Source organism: Daktulosphaira vitifoliae, unplaced genomic scaffold (assembly GCF_025091365.1).
Source record: "Daktulosphaira vitifoliae isolate Bord-2020 unplaced genomic scaffold, ASM2509136v1 Scaffold_4, whole genome shotgun sequence".
In the NCBI taxonomy this organism is placed as follows: domain Eukaryota; kingdom Metazoa; phylum Arthropoda; class Insecta; order Hemiptera; family Phylloxeridae; genus Daktulosphaira; species Daktulosphaira vitifoliae.
The window spans coordinates 34,084,917-34,111,547 of NW_026099575.1; the positions used below are offsets into that span (position 1 = coordinate 34,084,917).

Here is a 26,631-nt window from a genome sequence, read left to right on the forward strand (position 1 = left end):
AAATACAAAATTAAGACTATATACAGAGATGATAACTAAATATTATTAGAGCACCTATTAATTTGTATTATGTGTCCATTAATTTTGTGTTTAGCCATAGATTGATATGCCTCTCTTGAGCATGCACTTAATGCCATAACATTTAGATCAAAAATAGATTTCCAATCAGCCGTGCTACCCCCTAAATTGCATATTGGTAGGACATTTAATTATAACAATAATTTAAATAGTAACATTAATTGAATTAAATAGTATTTACATGTAAAAAATCCTATAAGATAGGACGAGTCAGTCATTAACATTATAATGAGAAAAATCATAGAGATAAGCCGTGAATAAGCGATTCAATCTCACTAGACTTATTTCGATTAATAATAAACGCAATAATATTATGGTTATTATGAAATAGACTGTTTCAAAATGATGGATTATATATGTTTAATATGTGACGGTATGTGTCGCGTGTCAGCTCTTAGGTTATGATACTGGTATTATTTATCAGAAAATCATCGCCTGGTCTTTTTATCGCTATTTAATACTATAAAATAGCTTCGACAAACTGCGCCCGTACAGACAAAATAAAATACTTTCTTCTTTTGAAGTAGATAGAGAAATATTTTCTCTTGTGATTCGTATTCTGGATAAAAACATGTCCCTAATTTGATTGATTATTATTTTGTTATCAACATGTTAAATAAAATAAAGAATATTTTTGCATTTAAAGGTAAAAAATATATATTAACTAAAAATTGTGATTAATTTACGACAAACTATTCATATAGCTATAAAAAATAATGTCTAAATTTATTTAGTAATTTCAACTTGGTATTGTATTTGGGTCGATTATAGACATGGATCTTTTTACTATATAAATTTTTTGTTGTTATGTTAAGCTTAAAATTAAACATTTTTTCTGTATAAATTATGTATTTTTACATTCTTACCCAATAATGTAGAACGCCTTAACATGCCTGCATTATTAATCATTATACTTATTCCGCCTATGTTTGTTTCAATCCAGTTAAATACATCTTTCAAAGATACTTCATCAGTTATATCACATGGTTTCAAGTAAATCTTTCCACGCCATTCTTTTTCCTTTACTAAATTACTCAATTCCTATTAACAAAAAAAAAAAAATGAACCTAATTTATATAATAAATTTTACGTCTTTAAAGCATTGTTGGATTTGGATAGGGGATTATTATTATCCTTTAATTTTTTTTTTTTAAACTGTGCTTTCATTTTTTAGATTGTTAAGTTTTGATAAGTCCTTACAATAAGAAGGTGCTCTCTCCTTGCAATAGCTACTACATTTACTCCGTGTTTTAACAGTTCAATAGTTATTGCAGAACCAATGCCTGCACTTGCTCCAGTAACGACAGCTAAATGTCCACGCCACTGTTCCATAATTGATAGAGTTTGAAACAAGTTATTTTTTATTTGACTTATATTTTTCTATGAACAAGTGTGATGAACACTTCTGAAAATGTTGGCACAACTTTTAGGAACATAAAATGTAATCATACTTCACAAAATATAAATTTCATAAATATAAAAATGAAACTTCATTAAAAATTTGTTCAATGTAATGTTTTTTCGAAAAAAAAATGATATACACTGTTTAAATTAGGTAATTTAAAAATATGTTTAGTTAATGTAAAAATTCTAATTATCCACTTGTAATTTGACAGTTGTTATTGAATTATAGTTAAAACAATAAACGTTTAAGTAAATTTGTATGTTTTGAAAGTTCTATAAAATTTTAAAATGTTTTTTCTTTTCTTGATGCATGGAGAGTTACACACTAATATTACTAATGCTATATTAACGGAAATTAAAAGTCATAATTTTAAATTAAATAATTAAGGCAATTTTCACTATCTACAAATTTTATTGCTTTTATTATATTTTTCTAAATGATAAAATTTAAACAATTTATGTTAAAAATTATACATGTATATAAATGTATAATATTCAATTTGAGACAAAATTTCGTTATAATTTACTTCTATAAACTCAAAACTTACTTAGAATAAGATCGATAAAAATAGTAATGAGTTCTTTTGCGATTATTTCATTTTTCATTTAAAATTATAAATGTCAATTATTTAATTGAAATTAGATTCATAAATATGTAAGTATAACGCTTATACTATATGAATCTTTTATCTAAACTGGATTAATATATGAAAAAGCTATACAGGGTGTAAATCTTTCGAACCATAGTAATATATAGGCGAGTATCCTTGGAGTGTGTAAACAATGACCTCGTTTTTTTTTTTTTTTTTTTCCCAAAATTGGGGAAGTTTTGGAATAACCCCCCGGGATTTCCCCAAAAATAAAAATAAATCATACCACGATATTTCCCGCAAAATTCTCGTACAAATTGAGGGGTCACTCGATTTTGTCCAAAAAATTGGCCATTTCCCCTCATTTCCGCCCCTAAAATTGGATGAATCGAAATTTTAGTGTTACATATCAATTTGTACTAGAATTTTGCAAGAAATATCATAGTATTATTTATTTTTAATTTTTATGGTTTTTTCATGCTGAAAATTCGGGAAATCCACAAATTAATAGGTTTTATTGTTTTTTTTTTAATTATTACTTGTACTTTCAGTGATAATAATGGTAAGATATCAAATCAAAATAATTTTAATTATTTTAAACATTTTTTCTTTATTTTTTGTAATTACTTACAATTAACTTTCCGACCTTAAGTCATAATTAAAATTTTTGGAAATAATTCAAAAGTAAACTTAATTGATCGAACCATAATTGCCTATTTAATACGAAAAATTAACTCTAAAAATAGACTTTTACCAATATTCCATGATGTACCAAATAAGACTGTAAGTTACATAACAATGATATTTGTATTACACTATCTAAATTAACATTTGTTATCTTTGTCATTAGGACATACCTTGCCTTTAAGCAAGACAACTTTTTTTTACAAGTTGCGTGCGTTTTGTTTTATTTTAAAAAGTTTTTTATTTAATTAAGGTATTTAATTTTAAATAAAATAATGTTTACCAATTCAGAATACACCGATATGATTTTACTTGTAGGTAAGTAATTTTTGAATGAACTATTTTTTCAAGATCATTTATTATTTAAAATGACTATTAGGAGAAACAGGCAACGGATACCGTGCAAGTATTAGATGGGCAGAGCTGTATCCCAACCGTCGGCAACCACATTATCAAACTTTCGATGATGTTGTTCGTCGATCTCGAGAAACAGGTCTTACTATCATTATTTTATTAATTTTAGCAGATCAATTAAAATTTAGTTCGATTTAAAAATTTAATTCTTAAATTAATTAAATTTGCTATCAAACACTAAAGGCGTTGTGTGGCAGCGTTCCAAATTGTAGGATACAAAGCATGAAGATCTGGGTTCGAATCCCACAAATTTTTTTCATAATTTTTTTTCGATAAACCTTAAGTAATTAGATTAGAGTAACTAGAATCAATTTTTAATTAAATAAAAGTAGTAAAAAAGTTCAAAAAATGTACGTTTTTTTATTCTGAAGGTATTTTACAACCATTTGGTCATCGATCGGGAGGTAATCGGTCAACTTTAGATGTTCGCACAGAAGAAACTATTTTAGAACAAGTTCAAAATGATCCAGAAACAAGTACGCGAAAAATTGGTGCGGAGATTAATATCAATCACATGAGTGTCTGGAAAGTCTTAAATAGTAATAAATTGTATCCATTTCATCGGCAAAAAGTACAGGAGTTGTTACCTAGGGATTTTCCATTAAGGTTAAAAAATAACTTTTCTGTTCAGGCAATAAATTTTAATTAATATTTTTTATCATTAGATTGAATTTTTCACGTGAAATGTTAAGCCGTATGACAGTTGATACAAGTTTTTTAAACAAAATTTTATTCACGGATGAAGCTTCTTTTACCAAAGATGGCACTATAAATTTGCATAACTTGCACCACTGGTCTGAAGCAAATCCACACGTTACACGAATTACAGGATCACAATACAAATTTTCGGTTAATATTTGGTGTGGTATTGTTGATAATTATTTGGTTGGACCTTTTGTTTTACCCGATAGGTTAAATGGCCAAGCTTACCTGAACTTTTTAAGGAATAATTTGCCAAATTTATTGGAAGATGTGCCTAATGAAATCCAAGAGACAATGTGGTTTATGATGGATGGTGCCCCCCCTCATCATACTAATGCTGTTAGAGAACAATTATTTTTTATGTTTCCTGAGGGTATCATAGGCAGGCAAGCAGGTAATCGAGCCCATTACAGACCCAATATCGTATGGCCACCACGAAGCCCTGATTTAACACCTTGCGATTTTTTTTTATGGGGTTATTTGAAAGAAAAAGTTTATTGTAATGAGGTTAGTTCAAAGGAAGAATTGATAGCCAGAATTTTTGAAGCTTGTAGGAGTATCAATGGAATCTCAGACATTTATGAAAAAATAAGATATTCAATGAAAAAACGGCTCCAATTATGTGTCCAAAAACAAGGAGGGCACATTGAACAATATTTAAAAACCTCAAATAGCGAATTATTATTGTAAATAGTTAAAAGAAATAAAGAAAAAATGTTTAAAATAATTAAAATTATTTTGATTTGATATCTTACCATTATTATCACTGAAAGTACAAGTAATAATTAAAAAAAAAACAATAAAACCTATTAATTTGTGGATTTCCCGAATTTTCAGCATGAAAAAACCATAAAAATTAAAAATAAATAATACTATGATATTTCTTGCAAAATTCTAGTACAAATTGATATGTAACACTAAAATTTCGATTCATCCAATTTTAGGGGCGGAAATGAGGGGAAATGGCCAATTTTTTGGACAAAATCGAGTGACCCCTCAATTTGTACGAGAATTTTGCGGGAAATATCGTGGTATGATTTATTTTTATTTTTGGGGAAATCCCGGGGGGTTATTCCAAAACTTCCCCAATTTTGGGAAAAAAAAAAAAAAAAACGAGGTCATTGTTTACACACTCCAAGGATACTCGCCTATATATTACTATGGTTCGAAAGATTTACACCCTGTATATTTTTATTGTATTTATTATCGAAATTATTCAAACAATTGATAGTTATTTATCTTTAGTAATTATGTTTAATTACTTAGTTATTATGATAAAATGAATAGCAGGCTCGATATAGATAAAAATGATAACATATTTAAACCACTTATTATAAAAATTATCAGCTATATTATGTATTCAAATAAATAATAAATGTAACATTATAATTAGTGAATATAAAAATGTTTACAAGAATTATTAAGATACACGCAATAATTGTTCAAAAAAGTTAAGTAGTAAAATATGTAAAATGTTTAACTGAATCAAGTTGGCTTATTTGATGGTTCTAGTAATTCATAAGTGTGCCAATAAGTTTCCATCTTTTTCAAACCAAAATTATAAAAGAAAAATGTTGCGTTATTTGTTTATTATCTCAACGTTATTACAGTATTCTATTAATTAGAAATTTATACTATAGAATAATTATCCAAAAGTTTTCAGTAACCTGAAATTATTCAAAAAATATAACAATGAGAAAAATATGTGAAATTTAAAAATACAAAAAATAGTTTTCTTTTCATAGTTATTATTTTAAGAAAAATTGAGCGTATAATTTATCAGCAATTTTATTCATTATTTGTTATTAGAATATTTTGTATATCAATCAAATGTTTATGACATTATACACTTGACAAATTATTCTATTAAATAATCTTGCGTTTATACTGTAAATCTAGCTGTGTACAGTTTTTAATTTCAGATAAGATAATAGTTTACTGTTATACTATACAACTATATATCACAACATGGAAACTAAAAGGTTATCACATTTATACGTGATAACATTTTGGTTACCGAAAATATTTTTAAATTAACTTTTGGTATACAGAAATGTCTGTGACATTTCTGCATATTATTTTTAATATATAAATAGTTTATTGGAGACATCCAAAATTGTATTTCTCATAATATTATAAGTTGTAAATATTTCTCTCCAGAGATATATACGAAAAAATCTATACAGTTGAAACATCCATTTAAATACCCCATTTAAAAAAACATGATTAATTTGCGATAATAATATAATAATTATAGAGACGGAAGAACTCAACTAATATAGTCGAACCAACTATAAAAAGTAGTTAATATCCAAACATTTGTCATGATTTAACTGATAGGTCATTTTGTTGGACTGATATCATATTCAGTTTCTTTTAACAGACTTATTTAGTTAGCATTATCTATTATTAATAACATTTCTAAATGTAAATGTTAGCAGTCACTATTTAGATTATAATAAAATAACATGTCTCAATTAACATAGAACATATTTGATATTTTGTAAAATATATGCAAACATAATAATTTTTTGCATTTTATTTGGATAATAACGGCGAATAAAGCAAACTTATTTTAACAAAGAATAATTTACTGATATTTTTAATTTTGCCCATAATTATATGACGTAACTACTCAAACGACAATTCGCCGAATGAAGGTTTATGTTTTTGGTTCTTTGCAAAGTCAAAAAAAATTAAATCAATAAATCAAACCATTTTGTGGGCTGTATATCTCTTTTGTTTTATAACGCCAATATTTTCAATAAATAAGATTAACAAATGATAACTTAATCTCTAATGTTAATAAATGCTCAAATAATAACGGCTAGTTATATTGAACTATTAACTTAATAATACGATACACAAAATATACTGACCTTGCTCGTGACCGAGTGATGAACGACGTTGGTGACGATGTATTGTCCAATATTTATATAACAATCGTGTCCGACGCTCCGATTGCATCCGAAGTAAGCTATTAATTAGCTTCTGACAAAATGTTTAAGCGAAACATGAAAATGTAGACTCTCGTCCTACGTAATCTGCCTGTTATATAAGAGCGCTTAATAATTAAAGACTCCTCATAAAGACAAACAGTGTCCGTAATTCCACTGTAGTTACACACACGCGCACAGGGAGCACACGAGTATGGGAATGACGCCATTGGCGACCATCGCACATACTACCCCAAGTAAAACCAGTTGGGGCAGGTCGCGCTCATGGCGATGACAACCGAAACTCAACAACAACGCGGTCTTATTCCCCTTTGGATCGACCGAACAATAATATACACTTGACTATATGAGAGCAATTAAAATTAAAAATATATATAAAATATTTAACTTGTGTCAAGGGGAAGTTTAGGATAAGGGAGTCTGACCCCAAGTAGTTGGGATAAAGCGAGGAAAAATAAGAAGAATTAAAATATTTAACTTAAAAAGCCACAAAATGGACTAAAAAATAGTGTATATATTTTGGGAACAATGTTAGTATCATTAGCGTTAAACACATGATTATTATATATTCGGGCAACTACATTTCTTTAGTAATTTCAACTAGATTATTATAGTTGTGCAAACAACATTTCAGTTAGGCCATTCATAATTTATACAATTATTTATTATAACTCAATTTTTGCGATGTAAGTATTAATATGATAAACAAAGTTTGCAGGAGTAATAGCGTTATTCAAAATAAAATACACGTCATATAAAAGCTTAAAGTTCATTGTATGCGTATAACTGCCATGTCTATTCTGTATGACTATTTATATTTATAACTTTGTAATTGAGTTGAATAACTAAAAAAATATAAACCTATTTTTTGTATTTGTAATTTTAGACGGATTAAAAATTGTTTTCTTTATTTATATATAAGAGTTATGCTATTTTTATTACTTCTACCAGTTTCTACCATTTTTTTTTTTTGATCTTATAGTTGAGTTAGTTTTTTTTCTAAAAACTGAACTATGGAATATAATTTTTTTTTTAGTTTATTATAAAACTATGAAACTTAAACCAAGAAATAGATAATTTTATAAAGTTTTGAAAAATATCAACTACGTGCTTTTTTTTATTTTTTTTTTTCATTTATATAGTAAATAATGAATCATGATTTAAAATGGTTCATAAAGTTTAGTGATCACAAAGACTTTTGGGACGTAGCCATTTTTTTTTTAAATTTAATTTGTACTTAATATTTTTCAAATTAAATAGAACTTAAAATAAATTTAAAGTAAATTTTGTTTTAGTGAAACTTTTAAGTTTATTTGTCCTTTAAATAATATTTTTTATTTTCTTATTCCAGAATTAAATATTTCAATTAAATAATAATTAGCCAGTTAATATTTTTAACATTATGCTTTTTTTTTTTTTTTAATATATTTATAGGCTTTAAATTCTAGTTCTTTAGCCTTCTAATATTAAATTGTGTTAGGTTAATACAAAAAAAATATAACAAGGTTACAGTATTGAGTGATTTCATAGTTGATTTTATGTTGCATAGACTTAATTGTATCGTATGATTGGAGTAGTTAGTTTAATTTAAATAAATGACTCAAGTTCAGTGGTCTTGAGAAAATTAATGACTTGTGTTTCTCGTTTGAATGCTAGGACGCCTTCAATGAACTTGATATGATGTTTGAAGTATATCAGACATTTTAGTAAATAGTGCTATTGAGAAAGATATGGATAATAGAGAGTTTGCATTGACATGTATCACAAATAGTTTCGGATTCTTCAGACATATGATAAGAGTGTGTCAGTCTAGTGTGGCCGATACGTACTTTGGTTATTATAATCTCCTGGTGTCTACTTAGTATGGTTTGAAGTTCCAGCCATTTAGCTGTAGATGGTTTGACTTGGTTTAATTTGTTGCTTTAATTCACATTTTGTTTTGAGAGTGTGAGTTACATCTTTATTTGTTATGTGTTGGTATATTTCTCAGGGGACTCTGCTGCTGGTAATGCTAGTTAGCAAACCTGTTTTTTATTTTTAATTTATCTTATTATATATTTACTAGGCTTTACCTAGCTGAAGTTCCGCCCCAAACCCTGTTTACTGTAGGCGTCACTGCGAAGCCCTTTGGACTGTTCTTACCGATAGGAGTACCCGGCTAAAACAAACACGATATGTCTTGTACAAAAAAATATTACTCCAGAAGCAGTTAAACCAAAAGAATAGTTCCAATTTTAAATTAAATAATAATTTAAAAAAATAATAATATGACTACAAAATACTTAACAATTATAATTCATAACAATCTACTAATTATTATTTAGCACAACAGATAGGCAAAAGAAAACTTAATAATTTTTAATGTTCTGAGTGAAAACTACATAAATTGTTATAAAATTTAAACAAAATTTTATGCGCAAACCATAACCATATCTCACTAAAAATATGAACTTAGACTTAAATAAAAAAAAAATAACTTATAACTCAAAAACAGAATTCAACGAATTTTTAAGGGTATCTTTGGAATTTTTTTTAAGTAAGTTTGATAATAATTACAGTTTTTAAATAAAAAAACGATGGCGGCAATGAGCGTTTTTGATAAAGATCTATGACGAGGTGCTAAAAAAATTTTCTCATCTTCGTAAATAATTTTCTCTGAATAACTTCGGCGATCTCATGTTTTATGAAAAAAAAATTTGAAAATCTGTCATCGATAAGTCATTTTTTCAGTATTAGGTAATTTTACAATAAATATGACCATTCAATGCAATTAAAAGTTATGGTTTATTGGGAGCTCATTCTTGAAAATCGTATGAAGCTATTGAAAGATAAATAAATGTTTTATATCTAATAAATATTTCAAATCTAAAATTAAATAAAAAGTTGTTAATAATACATATTATGTTAAAATTAATTTTTAGATTACTATACTTAATTTGTTTCAAATTCACATATTAAATATAATCAAAATTAAAAAATATATATTCTTTCTATAAAAATAAACGTGAAAGTTATAAAAAAACTGGATTAACCAAAAAAAAAACAAATTTTTGAATTTCAAAACCTATATAAAATAAGAAATTAATTTAATGACTCTACTTACATTTTTTTAAATATTGTATAGCAAAGTATTATTATTAAAATTAAAGACTATTTCTCTAAAAATGTAAGTAATGTTTTTGCATTTTTTAATTAATCCTATTTTAACATTTTAAATTTCACGGCAATATTATTTTCTATAACAGAATACTTAAGAATTTTAATGTAATTTTAATTACTATTGAATTTAAACGAAATTTACAATTTTTCACTTGAGAAAATTGGTTTTTTTGTTTTAAGTAAAAAAATATAAATTATTACAAAAAATTAAATTTTTTTTCAACAACTTTGTATTTAATAGCTTTTTTTCCCCATATAATAACTTCGTTTACTTGATTTTCTTTTTAAAATATTTTGTGTCAGATTACGTCTTGGTGAATTCGATCGCCTTGTTCTTTACTTAAGTCTTCTATGTCGTATGGAATTTGTTTAAATGAGAATAAAGAAAATTAATCTTTATACTCTTTTTACACCCTAAAACTTGATCATATTTTAGCATATCATTTACTTTTTAGTTTAACACTAAAAATCTTTCGGTAAAGGTATTATTATGGATTTGTCATATAAATAAATGTTCCCATTCACTTATAATTATCCTAAGAAGACAAATATTCATTTTTGGTAAATCATGCAGTCACTATTAGTGATGTGTCTGCATACACGTCCGTGTACGCACTTAAAACTACGCGACTTTAATTACTATATTAATTCGCGTATAGGTATTTCTTCAGTGCAATTATATATTAAATCTACATTAGGTTAAAATGGAATTTAATATTCTTTTGGTATTTTATGTACAATTTTTTTGTATGTTTATGTGATATGCTCTTTGACTTTGTGTGTAGTATATTATACTTACAAATTTTTGTAAAACCAATAATGAGATTTTGAATAGCATAACTGTGCAATAAACGATTTCTAAGTGGCCTACATCTTTTCACTCATCCATAGAGTGTTCCAAGATAAATGCGAGCTCAATATCAGTTCTTTACACAATAGATTATACTAGTGTCCTACACTGATGGCCACACTGTGACAGAGACTGGATAATCGACAAGTGGAGAGACATTTTGAAAATCGCTTATGATTAATTAATACCTTGATTATGATGTTATTATGCTAGTACTCTGTCCAGCCAGGTTGTAGATATAACCTGGTATAATTTCAATAAGAAATAGACATAATGCAATCTAATCATGTATTTTTTTTAATTGTGTTAAGTTGTGTAATAAAAATAAATAACTCATGTACCAATATGTTTTATGTGTTGAAATGTTTGTATCACCAAAAGTTTTCGGCAGAAAAAGGTTGTATAAAAACTCTTCTAAGTCAAAGCGACTAAAAATTGAATGAATCACGGCGTAGATTTGATAGAGAATTGTAAATATGAGCAAACTCGTTGTCTTTGGAAAAATGACCTTTTAATATTCCGTAAATGTAGTTTAGCAATACCTGATGAGATTCTTAAAGTATGTTTTGTTGAATTTGATTGGTCAATGCGATAGAATATTTATAGTCTATAAATATTCTATCGTAAATTGCATTTGCGATACAATAATTCGATAAAAAAATAATTAAACAAAATTGTTAATTAACAATTAAATTTGGTTAGTCTATTTTTTATTTATATATATGACAATGGAAATTTAAAAATAAAATCTACATTGAATTAAATAACTCAAACATTGTTATTTAGCTGTAAACATTCAATAATGCTTAAAATATACTTTTCCTTGTACAAGTTAATACTAAAAAAATATTTTTACAATATTTAATAATATGTATAATAATTTTAAATGGAAAATCAATTTTAGTTAATTAATATTGATGATGGAATTACAATGATTTTAATTTGATTTTTATTAAGACAATGATTATAATAATATAAAAATATAATAATTTTAGTGCTTTACAAAGAGGTTCATACTTTTTCCTGTACTTAGTTATATTTTTGATAATCTAACAAATCGTTAGCTGAGTAATTACTGTCCATTCTTGAGTCAGTATACTGATTTGCTCCCCCTGGAAATTCTCCGAATAACCACTGGTAGTATTCCTGGGCATTTCCTAATAAACCACTGTTTTCAGATTGTGAATTATACTCTGGCACATTAGATCTGCATGCTTCTGTCTCGGTACATTGATTGTTTATTTGTCCAAATAAGTTTTTTATTGTATCAGGTATTTTGAAATTATTGTCGCTACTGGCTTGAAGTGTGTAGTAAGCAGCTGCTGCTAATAAAATAGTTTTTACTTTGAAAAAACTTAAAAAGTTACATTGTCTTAGTGTGAGTATAGTTCCGATCACTTTACACAGTGCATAATTATTTGCTGAGAGTAATGATATTATTTTATTAAATACGTTTGGATTTTTTAAATTATTCAAATCAAAACTATTGAAAACTTCCATTTCTTCCTCAAATCTTTGATTGCAGCTTCCATCATTACACTGTCCGCTATTTCCACCCATGTTATTTTGTGAATTATTTATTGACGGTTTCGACATTACAACTGAAACGTTTGTTACATAGATTAATACTACGAAGAAATTTAAAATAAAAATGCTTCGATATCTTGAATACATTTTAAATATTTATGATTATTAAAATATTTAAAATTTATATAAACTTATCAAAATCTCAAAAGCTTTTAAAAAATTGTCGAAAACTATCCTCATTTATACTAAAAATTTTTTAAACAAATATTTTGGTTGTACTAAAAAAAATTCAAGATAAACACATTTAAATATCTTGTTATAGAAAAAATAGTCTTTTTAACATCTTGTTGTTCTCAGAAGTTTTATTGATTTATTATGAAGTATTAAAAGTATCTATTTATAAATCCTATAATGATTAATCAATTCCTTGATTTTTAAAGTATCATACTTAAATAGTCTGGAAAAAGTATGCCACATATTTGTACAATTCTTTTTTTATTTAAAAAGTAACTTTTAAATGATTCTGATTAAAAACGTAACATTTATGAAAATAAGACATAAAACATTTGGTTATAAATTAATAAAGTTTGGATACTACTCACGTTTATAATTTATCTAGAACCCCACAATTCATACTACCACTCATTGTTTTAAAATTTAAATTGTGCAGTAAAAAATATTATTACATAAAATATAGGTTGCTAAATACAAATTGATGTTAGATAATACATTTAAATTGTTTTGTGGACTGTAAGGGGGTATTTATCATTATTTTATTTTATTAATTTGAGTCTTAGAGGATGCTAAATTCAAATTTAATGCCAGTATTTTTGTTTTAATTTTATTTAGTTGAGTAAAAAGAAATTATTTCTTTAATTTAAGAGCCAGTCACTTTCCAAATTGAGCTATTCAATAATTTATTTTAGCTTTGATGCGAAGCTGAAAAGATATTAATTTTACCTTGATATGTTTATTTTTTTTGTGTTTGTCACTACTTTTTCTCAGCTCTCACTGGACCGATTTTTCTAAACAATACGTTAAAAGATCACAAATTGTATCTACTTGAAGTTATAACTCTCAAAAATTAAACATTTTGCCCTTGTTCCTCATAAATAGTGAAAATCCTCAAAAAAATTATGATTTTTAAAATCGGTAAATTTTTTTTCATTTAATTTCTAAAAATCTGTAGACAGTGTTTAATTTTATGAAGTTGGTGGATTATTGAAAAGCAGAATTCTAACTAAAAAAAAAAATTACGGATAATTTGCAAAAAAATCATTGCTATGGGTAANAAGCAGAATTCTAACTCAAAAAAAAATTACGGAAAAATTGCAAAAAAATCATTGCCATGGGTAATGATTTTTACTAAATCAGCAAACGAGGACAAAATTTTCAATTTTAGAGATAAATGTTTTCAACTAGATACAAATTGTGATCTTTTAACGTATTGTTGAGAAAAATTGGTCCAATGAGAACTGACAAACAAAGACAAAAAAACAAAAAAAAAATAAACACATAATGGAAAAATTAATATCTTTTCAGCTTCGCATCGAAGCTAAAATTAATTATTGAATAGCTCAATTTGGAAAGTGACTGGCTCAATTAGCTACTAATACAATAATCTGCGAATAATATTTCTTATTGTTTAACATTATGGTAAAAAAATATAATAATTTTAAAACTTTAGTGTTACTAATGATTTTTCTTTTTGATCGCATATTTTTTTTTTTGAAACACTGTGTCTCTGTCATTGATTATAACAAGTAATCAATAAATGCCGCAATTTTTTAATAATTTTATTAAAGTTAAAAAAAATAATAATTTGTATATATATTTTGTGTGATTTAACTGTGTAGTTATTGCTTAGGTACTAATGAGTAATTATCACAAAAACTAAAAGCGATAAAATAAATGTTCTAACTAATAAAATAACTGGTCTGTAACAACTTGTAATTAGTATTTTGGAAATTATAATCACTTTAATAATATCAAGAGATGAAGCACGGATCTATTTATTTTTATCTTAAGGCCTTTATGGACAGCACTACTCCATCTATTATAATATAAAATTTCTAATATCATTTAAAATACCTATTCAAAAATTGTTATAGACCTATAATTTTCTTAATTAAATCAATTTATTATCTCTAATCTTGTTAAGCATATATGTTTCCATTTTAAAAAATTTATACGATTACTAATTTAAAGGGGAAAGAAGGGATGGGACCAATTTTTGTTTTAAATCATAAAACGTAGTATCCTATTAACTTCTAAAAAGAAAAAATTATAATTTGCTTCATTTTTTTAGAGATATTGTGTGAGGTATAGTTAATTAGGCGTTATTTGCTATACAATATGTTATAAATTCACTTAATTACGAGTATAAATATAAAGATTATTAAAAAAAATTATTTGAATTTACCTAATGATAGGATAATTTAAAATTACTCTATTACAAGACCATTCTTAAGGAAAAATTAAAGCCTCGACCTCGCGCTTGTGAAAATAATGACGTTAATCTTATTACAATGATTTTTGCTTAATGACTCATATATATTAAAGACGATCTTGTCCTACCAATAGTAAAAACTAAATACTCATTGTTTTATTTTCAAATATTAATAAACAAACAATAAAAACTTTTCAAATCATAATTATTGTTGTGATATGATTATTTTTCAGAAATGTAGTAAAATAAAATGGGTCTAAATATTAGGCAATGTAAATTTATGTTACATCCATTAAAAGTAAATTCATGTTTTTAACAGATTTTTACTAATGGTAAATATTACAGAATTAAATAGCAAAAAATGTGTCATGAACAAAAACAATTTTGTTATTTATTTTTTTATGTATTCATTGTAAAATATAATGTATTTTTATTTTCATGTTTTATAACATTACAAAAAAACAAAATATATAGGTGAAATTTAATGCTAATTATTAGGGCCAGGAGTTTTATAAACTTTTTAATTTTGTTTGAGCCACTTTGAAGGGTCCCCAAGTTTGTGGAACATTGTCATAAGATTGTATAAAATCATTGAAATATTTTTCGTTTTAGGAATATCTCAGAAAAAGATTTCCCTAATTACTCCAAAAACTATAACCTTGGTAACAACGCGTAACTACAATTACAAGTCAATTGATAAAAATTTGTACTGGATCATCGTATGTTCACAATAACTTGACAAAATGTATAAATTCTTATAATTCCGGACCTTATTGTTTGTAGTCACTACTATAAAAAAGCTTTAACGAGTGGGTATATAAAGAAAATTCAACTTCTTTGATTTTCCTTTAATGCGCACAATTTTAGGAGAAATTGAAATGATTAATTGTTATAAGATATAGATGAAACCCATTAAGTGTAACTTATTTATTTATAGGAAGGTTTTTCAAAATTTCAATAGAAACGGTTGTTAATTTTGACACCAAATAAAAATAACTTAAAGAAATTATGTCTATATGAGAAACATTAATTTGCAAAATATAAAAATTGAGATGTGTATTTATTTATCAATTGACACTTAAAGATTTTTGTTTTATTCATACATATAATTTAAAATATAAATAGTATTTTAAGAAACTGTTGGATAAATATTGTTTTCAATATTTAATTTTGACATTTCAGTCCTTAAATTAATAGTCTACTTTAAATTTTTACTGCGCTACATGACTAATGTCATTAAATACCCGACAGTTTTTATTTTATTAAATGTATTATATTTTTATTATTTGAAAAAAAAATTGTTTGCTTGATAAACAGTTAAATTTATTATCCTATTTATTTATTTAATTAATATAAGAGCTGTATATGAACAATACACTTTTTGATTCAGTCAAAATATTTTTCAATATGATTTAATTGAATTTATTACTTATAATCCTTACATTTACTTACATTATTTTTAATTATGATTTTCATTTAATTAATGAATCATGTACAAAAATTCCTAAATCAAAAAAAGTTGAATTGAAAAGTCCAGTATAACGTTTATATCAGAGTTTCGCTTGATTTTAGTTAGGAAATATAATTTTTACTAGTGCAAAAAAATATCATTGTTATTTATTAATAAAATTCTAAATTTTATTTTTGGAAAAAATAGAGAAAATTGTTCGAACCAAAGAAAGTATTAATACTTTAATAATAGAGCTTAGTTGTTTATTGTCGTTGTAACAATAAAAAAAGCCATTGGTTCGAATCTCTGATTATAAAATAATTATTCACTTCTGTAACATGTTTAAGAATTTATTTATTTCTCATTAGCATTAATTATTCTTGAAATTCTTGAAATCGTTTATNATATAATTTGTACTAGTGCAGAAAAATATCATTGTTATTTATTAATAAAATTCTAAATTTTATTTTTGGACAAAATAGAGAAAATTGTTCGAACCAAAGAAAGTATTAAATTAAGAATAGAGCTTAGTTGTTTATTGTCGTTGTAACAATAAAAAAAGCCATTGGTTCGAATCTCTGATCAAAAAGTAATTATTCACTTCTGTAACAAGTTTAAGAATTTATTTATTTCTCATTAGCATTGATTATTCTTGAAATTTTTGAAATCGTTTATATTTTACACAAACGACAGCTCGTAATTAGTATATAAGAAAAATTTATTCATAGGTAAAAAAAAGTTTTCCATGATAAAATTTAACTTTAAAAATAATAAATTCATGTAGGTTTTAGTCATATCAATTAATCTGAACAGTATAATTTTTATGAAAAAATTGGAATTATTAAACATTATTTAACAACATTTTTGCTAAAACATTGATTGCAATTTATAACAGATCTTATAAAATTTTAATTGATACTTATTATTTAAATAAATAAAAACAATTATTCTAATAAATTATTTTACTATTCTTTTAAAATGTATGTAATATAAAATGTGTTAATTTATTTGAATTTTTATTAATGATTAATTTTACTGAAGTGCCAGTAGAAGTATGGAAAATATTAGTCGGTGTTAGTATAAGGTAGTTGAAGAAAAATACTTTAAATACTTTTATATAAAATCTTATTAGAAGGGAAAATTCCAAATGAATAGAGGAATAGTATTTTGGTGCCGATATTTAAAGATAAAGGTGACATACAGGAGTGTGGAAATTATAGAGGCTTAAAGCTTATGAGTCATAGTATTTAAATTTGGGAAAAGGTAATAGATAAGAGAATATGAAATGAGACATCAGTATCTAAAAACCAGTTTGGATTTATGCTTGGTAAGTCAACAATGGAGCTAATATTTTGTGTGGAGCAACAAATAGAAAAGTTTAGGGAAAAGAACAAAAAGCTGTGTATGGTATTTATAGATTTGGAGAAAGCATATGATTGAGTACCGAGAAAGGTTTTAAAGGGGACATTAATGAGAAAAGGGGTCCCGAAAAGGCATATTAATATAATAGAAGATATGTATGATGACACTTGTACCAGGGTAAAAAGCGTAGGAGAAGTAACAGAAGGTTTTCGGGTAAGAGTAGGAGTACACCAAGGTTCTGCTTTAATCCCTTACTTATATTGTGATGGATGAAATTACTAGAGAAATACAAGGAGTGATACTGAGGTGCATGTTGTTCTTTAACAATATAGTTTTAATAGGCGAAAATTAGGATGAAATTAATCAAAGACAAGAGGTGTAAAGATCAGCTCTTGAAGAAAAGGAATTAAGAAAAAGTAGTATATAGTATACTACTATATACTATCAGAGTATATAGAGTACTATTTGACTATGAAGATCACGAGGTAGGTGAAATGGGGAGTGACAGGATGGTTCAAACTAATGTTTAACACAAGATTACAAGTAATAATGAGCACAGAGTTGTTTATTATTTTAATGTAAACCAATTTTAAAACAAAATATGTTGCAAACAGTAAAAACAGATCCTACCCGCACATTAGAGAAAATAAATCCGGAAAAATTGATATTGGTATCCCTTATCGGTAAGTTTTGATAGGATCGTACTGTGTGTACTAGTCGGTATCAAGAAGAAGACTTAAACGTATATTTTAGTGGACTGACTAGAGAAGATTGTATAAGGAACGACCATATAAGAGGGAGTTAGGTGTAGCGTCAATCGTGGATAAGATGAGAGAAAATGAACTTAAATGATCATGTTATGAGGAGAGAGGAATCAGAAGCTGTAAGAAAAGCTATAGAAATAGATTTAGAAGAAAGAAGAGGTAGAGGAAGATCAAAAAAGAGATGGAGGGATGCTATATAAGGACAGCTGATGTGAGCATAGATGACGTGGAGATCGTGTCAAGTAGAAATTTAGGATAAGGGTGGCCGACCACAAGTAGTTGGGTTAAAGCGAGGACGAAGAAGAAGATTTATGATTAATTTTACTAAGAAAAGTTTAAATAATTAAAAATATTCAAAATTACCTTACTATAAGTATAAATATTCAATAAAATCTCTCTTAAATACAAAAATTGACTGAAATTATGTGTAAATAGTATTTTAATTATCCCAGAAAAGTTATTTTATACGATGTTTAATGTAACGTGAATGCTGATGTTGTAGACATGTTTATTTTAACTTTATGAAATTCGATAAGGGTCAAAAATGATGACGATTAGTTAATCATTGGTTTCTTATCAAAAAGTTTTTTTTTCTCCATATTTTGCATATTATAGGGATTTAAAAATATTTAGTCTCTTTTTTATTTTATATTATTTTTAGAAACAAAAACATATTTTCATTATTTTCTCACATTAAAATTTTTTTCTATAAAAAAACTTAAATTTATAATAGGGGAGAGCTAATGTTTTGTGCATTTTAATCTTTTTGGACTGACAAAATATAGTAATGACTGCAAACTAAGTATTGAAATATTAGTAAATATATTAACTAAACAATGACCAATTTTTCAAAGAATTTTAAACAAACACATACGTTTCTTTTAAACATCACTTGTATTGCAGTTGTTTTGCTAAAACGATATATTTTTGGTTTACCACGTATGGTTTTAACTTGAGCGTGAATAAATAAATAAAATTGTTTTTATTGTAATATCTAGAGAAAAACATTACATATAAAAAGTATTTAAAATTTTAGGTCTTATTAGAGAAGTATTAGTGGAGATTTTTAAATAAAAATGAAATGAAGATAGGTATTTTTTTCTTGTTATTTGTAAATTCAATTTCTATATATACATTAATTTGCTAATAATTAGTTAAACTTGCTCAAAATTACTTGGGGTGTCAGTCACCTTGTATGAGTGCCAATACAGATATTAAATTCTTGATTGGTGCTACTCGCGTCATTTATTTTATGTATTAACAGAAAGCTTATCTAATTGTTTATTAAATAAGCTAGTCAAATGTATGTTGTTATTTAAAAAAATTAAATTGACACCTGTATAAAGTACAAGAAATGAACATAAAAATACTTTATGGTTGTTAAATTAAAAAAACATTTCTATAACAAACCTTATTAAGTAATTTTAAACAATTATTCATATTATTTAAATATTTCAACGAAAATTTGTTAAATCGGTAAATTTTTATGACTCTGTATATAAAATAAATTACACACTTATAATTAGTTAAACTAGCTTAGTAACTAAATATATTATATAAAAAATAATTATCCAGGAGCACACCTTAGGGGATTATCAGGTTGATATCCTTTTATAAATATTTTTACACTCCAATCTTTTTTTTTAATTTTTAAAAAAAATTAAATATATATTCTAAATTTTTAACGGGGCAGAAGGTGGTTTTCTCTTAATTAGGGAAAAGATAAATACATATTATCAGTATACCTATATTAAGCTATGGTATGTCAACTTGCCTCATTAAAAAAAATCAAATTTGACAAGACAGTTTGCCTTGGTCAAGATTATTTTCTAAATATTTCTTAAAAAATTAATATTAATTAATTAGTTTTTTACCGATTGATCTAAATATATCATATATAATAAGTATTATTTCTACCAAATTTTTATGGTAATTACTTTCTTTGAGAAATTTTATTAAAGCTCAAGGGTAAACTTAAACCACCCTATTTCAATATTTTTTTTCAAAAAAATTTTAGCGTTGAAAAAGTTATTAATACTGTTCTATTATAACTTAATAGTAATAAAATATATGATATTAGTCAGTTTTATTCGTAGACTTTGAAAATAAATGTTTGTAATTTTTACGATTCCTTCAAGTTCTTGGGTATTCAAATATTTATATAGGATTCGACCAAATGAACTGAATAATGTGTCTAATAATGAATTGTACTAATGAACATACATTTATATAAATATTTTTATTAGTATTTAATGTAATGAACAATAAGCATAGTTTATGAATTATAGTATACACGTTTTCTTAAACAGATTAAAGAATCCACCAAGCATAAATACTTAAGCGTAAGTATAATAATAAGACAAAAACCCATTTCTTTCTTTATAAAATTTACAAAATTAGGATATGGGTTAGTATTAATAGTCAGGTAGATTTGACTTTAGGCTATAAAATAATAGAGTATGTTGCACAATGCTAGTAATTAAAGTATGTTAGTAATTAATTATTTAAAATTTAATTAGCTAGTCTCGATACCAACTCCTTTTTAATCTTTTACAAGGATTTCCGAGTTTTATGCACCGGAGACTTCTGATATGAGAGGATTCTTTTGTTGAAATAGTCGGGATTTGAACCATCTATAATGAAGTTTTAAAACTTCATTTTCAGTAGAAACATTAAGATGAGTGTTTATAGTGTGATCAGAAACATAAAAACGAGCTCTAGAAAGTAGTCATAGAATTTTAAACTAAAATATTTGGATTCTATAAATCCTAATAGGTTTCAGTAAAAGTTTATTGAGAAATACTTTATTATTTAGGTTTATATGTTTGAAAATTAATAGTAGTCAAAAGAGACGGAAACGATTGTTGAGTAAAAGCACTTTGTTAAAGATGTGGGAAGAACAGATAATTTTTCGGGTAATTAAAATGTTCAAATAGCGGATACATTTAGCAGTAGGAAGGTATTGGTTATTAAAAAAATGAGTTGGAAAAGTTCAATGTCGAAGAGTAAATTTTCAGTGACTAGATTTTAATATTAATGAATATGTTACGATAAAACTTATTCTTTTGACTTTTACATTTTATATGTAAGATATTTCAATTTTGTTTTAAAAACGCCAAAGCAGTGCAACAATTTTATGCATAAACAAATACAGTAGCTCGATTCGTATTACATGTGGTTATTTAACTTGAAAGGAGATTAACTATTTGGAAATTTCCTAGATTAAACCCTTATCCTAAACTTCTACTAGACACGATCTTCTGAATCATCTACACTCATATCAGCCGTCTTTATATCACATTTAATAACATTCCTCAACCTCTTTTTTTGATTGAATCTACACCTATACCTCCTCTTATATATTGGTTCCTTATCCTAACATCTCAAGTCACTCCACTCATTTTTCTAAGCATTCTCATCTTTGCTACATTCATTATTTGCTCTACTTTCTTGTCTACCGCCTAACATTGAATTATACATTACAGCTGGTCTCACTACAGTCTTTAGAACTTAAAATTTGAGACTAAAGAATTTGATTTCTTTTATCGCAAGTTTTTTTTAATGAATATTGACCTTAAAGCATTTCTAATATACATTTCAGAGAATATACTGTGCACATATTAATAGGTTTTTAAGGTATATTAGCATAATTTTTATAGGATTATAAAAACCTAAAAATCACCTCTTTAGTTATGGCGGTTTAGATAATAAGGTTTATAAAATACTTGTGAATAATTTAATGTGTTCAAAAAATCTTTTGTAACAAAAATGATCAAAGTTATATAGTTAAATATTGACTTTTTTTGTACATTTTGTAGCACTAAATTATATTACGCTGCTTTTAATCAAAACAAATTAAGAAATATATAAAATATTGAAACAGAAAGAAATAATTTAATTAAAAATTTAATTAAATAGTATAAATTAATTGAGACTAATTTATTATATTGATTTCCATTATTCTTAAATATAAGTAACAGCATAGTTTATTTGATTCATGAATAATTTTAATTGCTAGTAATACAGAAAGTTTATAAACTTAAAATATATTTATGATATAGGTCTAGTTATATATTTTAGCATGGGAATAATAGTGTTGAATGAAATACGATAGTAGTTAATCATAATCAAAGCATTAATGACAGTTGCTAAAGACATTATTCGTTAAGTTGCTATGACACTCATAAAAGAGAAGTGTTGTTGTTATGTACGTATTTTGCATAAACGAATGACGTAAAAAGTATTTTGATAAAAGATTAAAATAACATACATATTTATTCGTTTGGTGTATAAATGAAGTATAATACTATTTGATTAATATATAAGGTGCAATCATTTTATTCAATTTAAATGTTTTAGATTTATCAATAAATGTAATTGTATAATTTATTTTTCGAATATACAATTCAAATTCTACTAAATGATGAATTAGATATTTTCTAATTACATATTTAATAGAAACTTTCTATATTTATGATTCATTTTTTGGAGGTGGTAATAAGATAATAAATTTGAACTTATAATATTCGATATTATTAAATTTTTATTTTAATAAAATTTATTTTATTGATTCCAAATATTAATTTGTTTTTCTATATGACTCTGTGTATAATACATATTATTTGTTATATAAAAGATTTTCTTCTATCGAGGTATAATTTTGAAATTTTTCGTGACTTTAATAGGCTTCTAAATTACTTTTTTTTGCTTTGTGGAAATTATAGCCGAGAGTATAATTACATAATTATATTCTTTCTTAGATAATTTAGTTTATAAGAGTACAAAGATAAAGGGACAGAAAAAAATTATGTGATCTTATTTTTAATGTAATTTCAATGTTTTAATTTTATAAATGAGTAAAATACAACATATTTTGGAAGAATATTTAACATTGATTTAGTTAATGTATGACTCACAATATTTTTAAGAATTTAGTATATAAAATATATTTAATACATGTTAAATCGACCACAAAATTTTCTTAGAAAATTATTAAAAACCAGAAGAGGGAGTTTTTATACTGTTTTTAATGGATATGATATTTCAAATCTGTTACTTTTTTTTTTAATGTCTACTACTCCCACAAGAATTAAAAAAAATCGTCCTTTGGATATAAAACGTAATAACTCTATATTATAAACTTCTATTTATTTTTTGAGTTAGAAATACGTAATGATTGAATTTGATTAAGGCATCCATTTTTCAAAAAAACTATTACAGATCTTAAATTTTGTAAAGAGAAAAATTATTGGGCTTAAAAAACTTTATAAAAATTTTTTGCTAAACAATTTTTTTCATCCCTTTAGAGTTAAATGACCATAGTTTAAAATTTTTCAATTGGAAACTCTAATAATTAACTTGATAATGTTATATAAAAATGTTACCAAACAGTTTTGTTCTAATAATTCGTTTGTGATTTAAAATTGTTTCAAAATTCAGATTTAAAGCAAAAATTCATCATTATAATGATGAATTTTATAATTATAACAAAACTAAATTACAATTTGATTTTCTTATATACAAAAGAGCAATAATATGTTTCCATAAGCTAAATAATTTTTTATAATGATTATTAATATACATTCGTACATCGGTGAAATTTATGTTTTTTTTTATCTTGATAGATCCACTTATAATTAAATGGATAGAAACCATGCTTAAAGATCACTCCATCTTTGGACAACTCAATAAAACCAAGATATTCAGGAGTCTTAAACAAGGACGTCCACAAGGAAGGGTTTCTATACCCTGTTATGGTGTCTAGTATTGGACTCACTTATTAAAGAGTTAAACAAATTCTGTTATGTACAAGCCTATGCGGTTGACTTAGTTATAGTGGTGGGAAAATTCCTAGACAATTATAGATTTAATACAACAGAAACCAAACACTATACATATATGGTGAAGCTAGATGGTCTATCTATTAATCCAAATAAAGCAGAGGTAGTTATGTTCACTAGGAGGAAAACGGGACTAGACAGATTTATCACGCTTACTCTAAATGAAAAAAAAATTAGCTTTAAATCAGAACTAAAATACTTAGGTATAATCTTAGATAGTAAGCTAAAATGGAAATCATATGTTGAGTCAAGAGGCAATAAAGCAATGACCGAACTGTGGACTTGCAGCTGTACATTTCAGTAATTAAATGTATGATCTTGTGCGGTACTCTGGTTTGGTGAAGTCGTTACAGCTAGGAAAGAACTCAGGCGTATACAGAAAATGGCTGCCATAGTCATCACTGAAGCATTAAGAATTACGCCAACGGTTGCATTAGAAGCACTAATCGAATTACATCCTTTGCATCTAGAGGTCATAGCTCACGACAAAGCCATAGCACTAAGATTCCACAACTTAGGTATCTGGACTATGGAGAGAAACACAGCAGAACACGATAAAATACTAAAATAGGCCTGGGTATTTTGAAATACACCTTGGACTATATCAAACCGGTTCTTAAGATTACCATTGCCTTCAAAGTGGAAATCACTACATGTAGAGAATGGATTATTGAGAAAGGAGGATGTATAATATATACAGATAAATGCAAAAAATCTGGAAAGGTAGGTGCTGGCAGTTGGGATCTAAAACCTCGAATAAATGTCAGTATGCCAATAAGCACAACATCCACAGGAGGTGACTTGATAGTCAATGATAGGTATAATTTAATAACACTATAGTGATAACACTGAGGTGTGTAAACCGATTCAAGAAAATTCGGTGTGAGGTGCGCACAACAGGTCTGAATGTATGGGCATTGTGTCCACCTCACTAATAACAGAAACTAAGCATCAATTAACGTATAAGGACCAACGTCATTATACGACCAACGTTTATAATAAATAATGAATAACAATAAATAACTTCTAGTACAAATTATATTGTGTCAATTTTTAAACAACATGAACATAATATTTTCACACTATTTTTATTTAAAAATAAACCAAAAATTATGCATTTAATGACGTTAATAACAAAATTAAAAACAAAAAACACAATCTTAATATTTATAATCTTTAATGAATTATCGAATCAAACTATATTATATAGAGTGATCATATATATATACTCTTAATTTTTATAACTTTTGATACCGTGACTATTTCTTAATATTTTCTTAATAAATTTTTCTATTTATTAAGCTATTTGTTAAGAAAAAAACATTAAAATTATTATTTTTACATTTTTTTGTAAAATTTCCCTTACGTAAGTTTTACTTTCATAATTTTAAGTTAAGAAAACAAAAACGTTATGAGGCATAGATCAGTTGCTCATTTCTATTAATTTTGCCTCTAAAATTCAACTTAATAGGTCCGGGAGCACTGGTTAACTTTAACGGATCGGTCACAAATTTCGCACAGCTCATTTTTATTAGAATTAAAAGAAAATTAAGAGATAGCGCAAAAAAAAAAAAAATTAAATTTTTGAGAGCCACCCTAATAGTTATATTATTACTATTAATTATCTAGTAGCCGAAAATTTTGAGAATAACTTAATATTTTTTTTGAATAATAGTTGATAAAAATTATTTGTCTGATTCAGTAATTACGTAAGTTTACTGTTATTTGTTTAAAAACGCTTAAATATTTCTTTTTATATTTAAGATAATTCTTAAGTTAACTATTCTATCATGCCCCAATTATTAAAATATTACAAACAAAAGGAAAAAGCACGGTATTGATAAAACTGGTAATTGGTGGAATTTGGCAATTAACCATACAATAAATGAAACATTACAAGTTTGAGTATGAACAAACTGTGAGAAGAAATAAGGAGTTTAGATTGATTTTTATTTGTAAACATATCAATTAGGTAGGTCACAATGTTCTTCTGCTACGCTCCGCGAACCAACAAATTCTGCCACGAGTAAGATATGCATGTTGTTTAGGTATTGAATGATGTAATTTATGTATAGTTTTTGAGAATTTCTGATGCGTAGTTTTACCCAGCTCTCCCCCAAAAGCTATTTTAACGTTAAATAAATGTTTTTTCAACATTATTAAATATTTAAAATTGAAAAATGCTGCATTTTAAATGAAATTACTTATAAAATATAAATTTCGTTTCAGCCTGTACTTTTAATTACAACCATTTTGGTTCAGAATAATTAAATATTAAAATTCATTGTAAATTCTTTTCATTCAAATAATTTTACAAAAAAATCATAAAAAAAGTTACGCAGTATGCAAATATGTTGTAGTTTTTCAATTTAATATAAAATTAATATGTGTTAAAATGTGT

General features: G+C 25.7%; 3 protein-coding genes across 8 annotated transcripts in view; 1 reads left to right on the forward strand and 2 right to left on the reverse strand.

Moving 5' to 3' along the window:
- LOC126905896 (farnesol dehydrogenase-like) overlaps nucleotides 1-7,023 on the reverse strand; it is a 42,944-nt gene extending 35,921 nt beyond the window's left edge. The window contains exons 1-4 of one of the 6 annotated variants that reach the window (XM_050686022.1): nucleotides 2,031-2,189; nucleotides 1,279-1,483; nucleotides 945-1,119; nucleotides 55-181 (exon numbers count right to left, since the gene is read on the reverse strand). In XM_050686022.1, coding sequence (XP_050541979.1) covers nucleotides 55-181; nucleotides 945-1,119; nucleotides 1,279-1,410 — 434 coding nt within the window. In that variant the 5' untranslated portion in view covers nucleotides 1,411-1,483; nucleotides 2,031-2,189. Of the gene's footprint in view, nucleotides 1-54; nucleotides 182-944; nucleotides 1,120-1,278; nucleotides 1,484-2,030; nucleotides 2,190-6,751 lie in introns of those variants that run through there. The other 5 variants (XM_050686026.1, XM_050686020.1, XM_050686027.1 and 2 more) reach the window with 5 other exon arrangements.
- LOC126905895 (uncharacterized) lies at nucleotides 2,229-4,605 on the forward strand. Its single transcript, XM_050686018.1, has 4 exons — nucleotides 2,229-3,074; nucleotides 3,136-3,249; nucleotides 3,542-3,776; nucleotides 3,836-4,605. The coding sequence occupies exons 1-4, from the start codon at nucleotides 3,032-3,034 to the stop codon at nucleotides 4,560-4,562; spliced, it is 1,119 nt and encodes a 372-aa protein (XP_050541975.1). The 5' UTR covers nucleotides 2,229-3,031; the 3' UTR covers nucleotides 4,563-4,605.
- Nucleotides 7,024-11,846: 4,823 nt separating the features above from the next.
- On the reverse strand, nucleotides 11,847-19,584 carry LOC126905897 (uncharacterized). Its single transcript, XM_050686028.1, has 2 exons — nucleotides 19,565-19,584; nucleotides 11,847-12,439 (listed from the first exon to the last, which is right to left on the reverse strand). The coding sequence occupies exon 2, from the start codon at nucleotides 12,432-12,434 to the stop codon at nucleotides 11,868-11,870; it is 567 nt and encodes a 188-aa protein (XP_050541985.1). The 5' UTR covers nucleotides 12,435-12,439; nucleotides 19,565-19,584; the 3' UTR covers nucleotides 11,847-11,867.
- Between the last annotated feature and the right edge of the window lie 7,047 nt (nucleotides 19,585-26,631).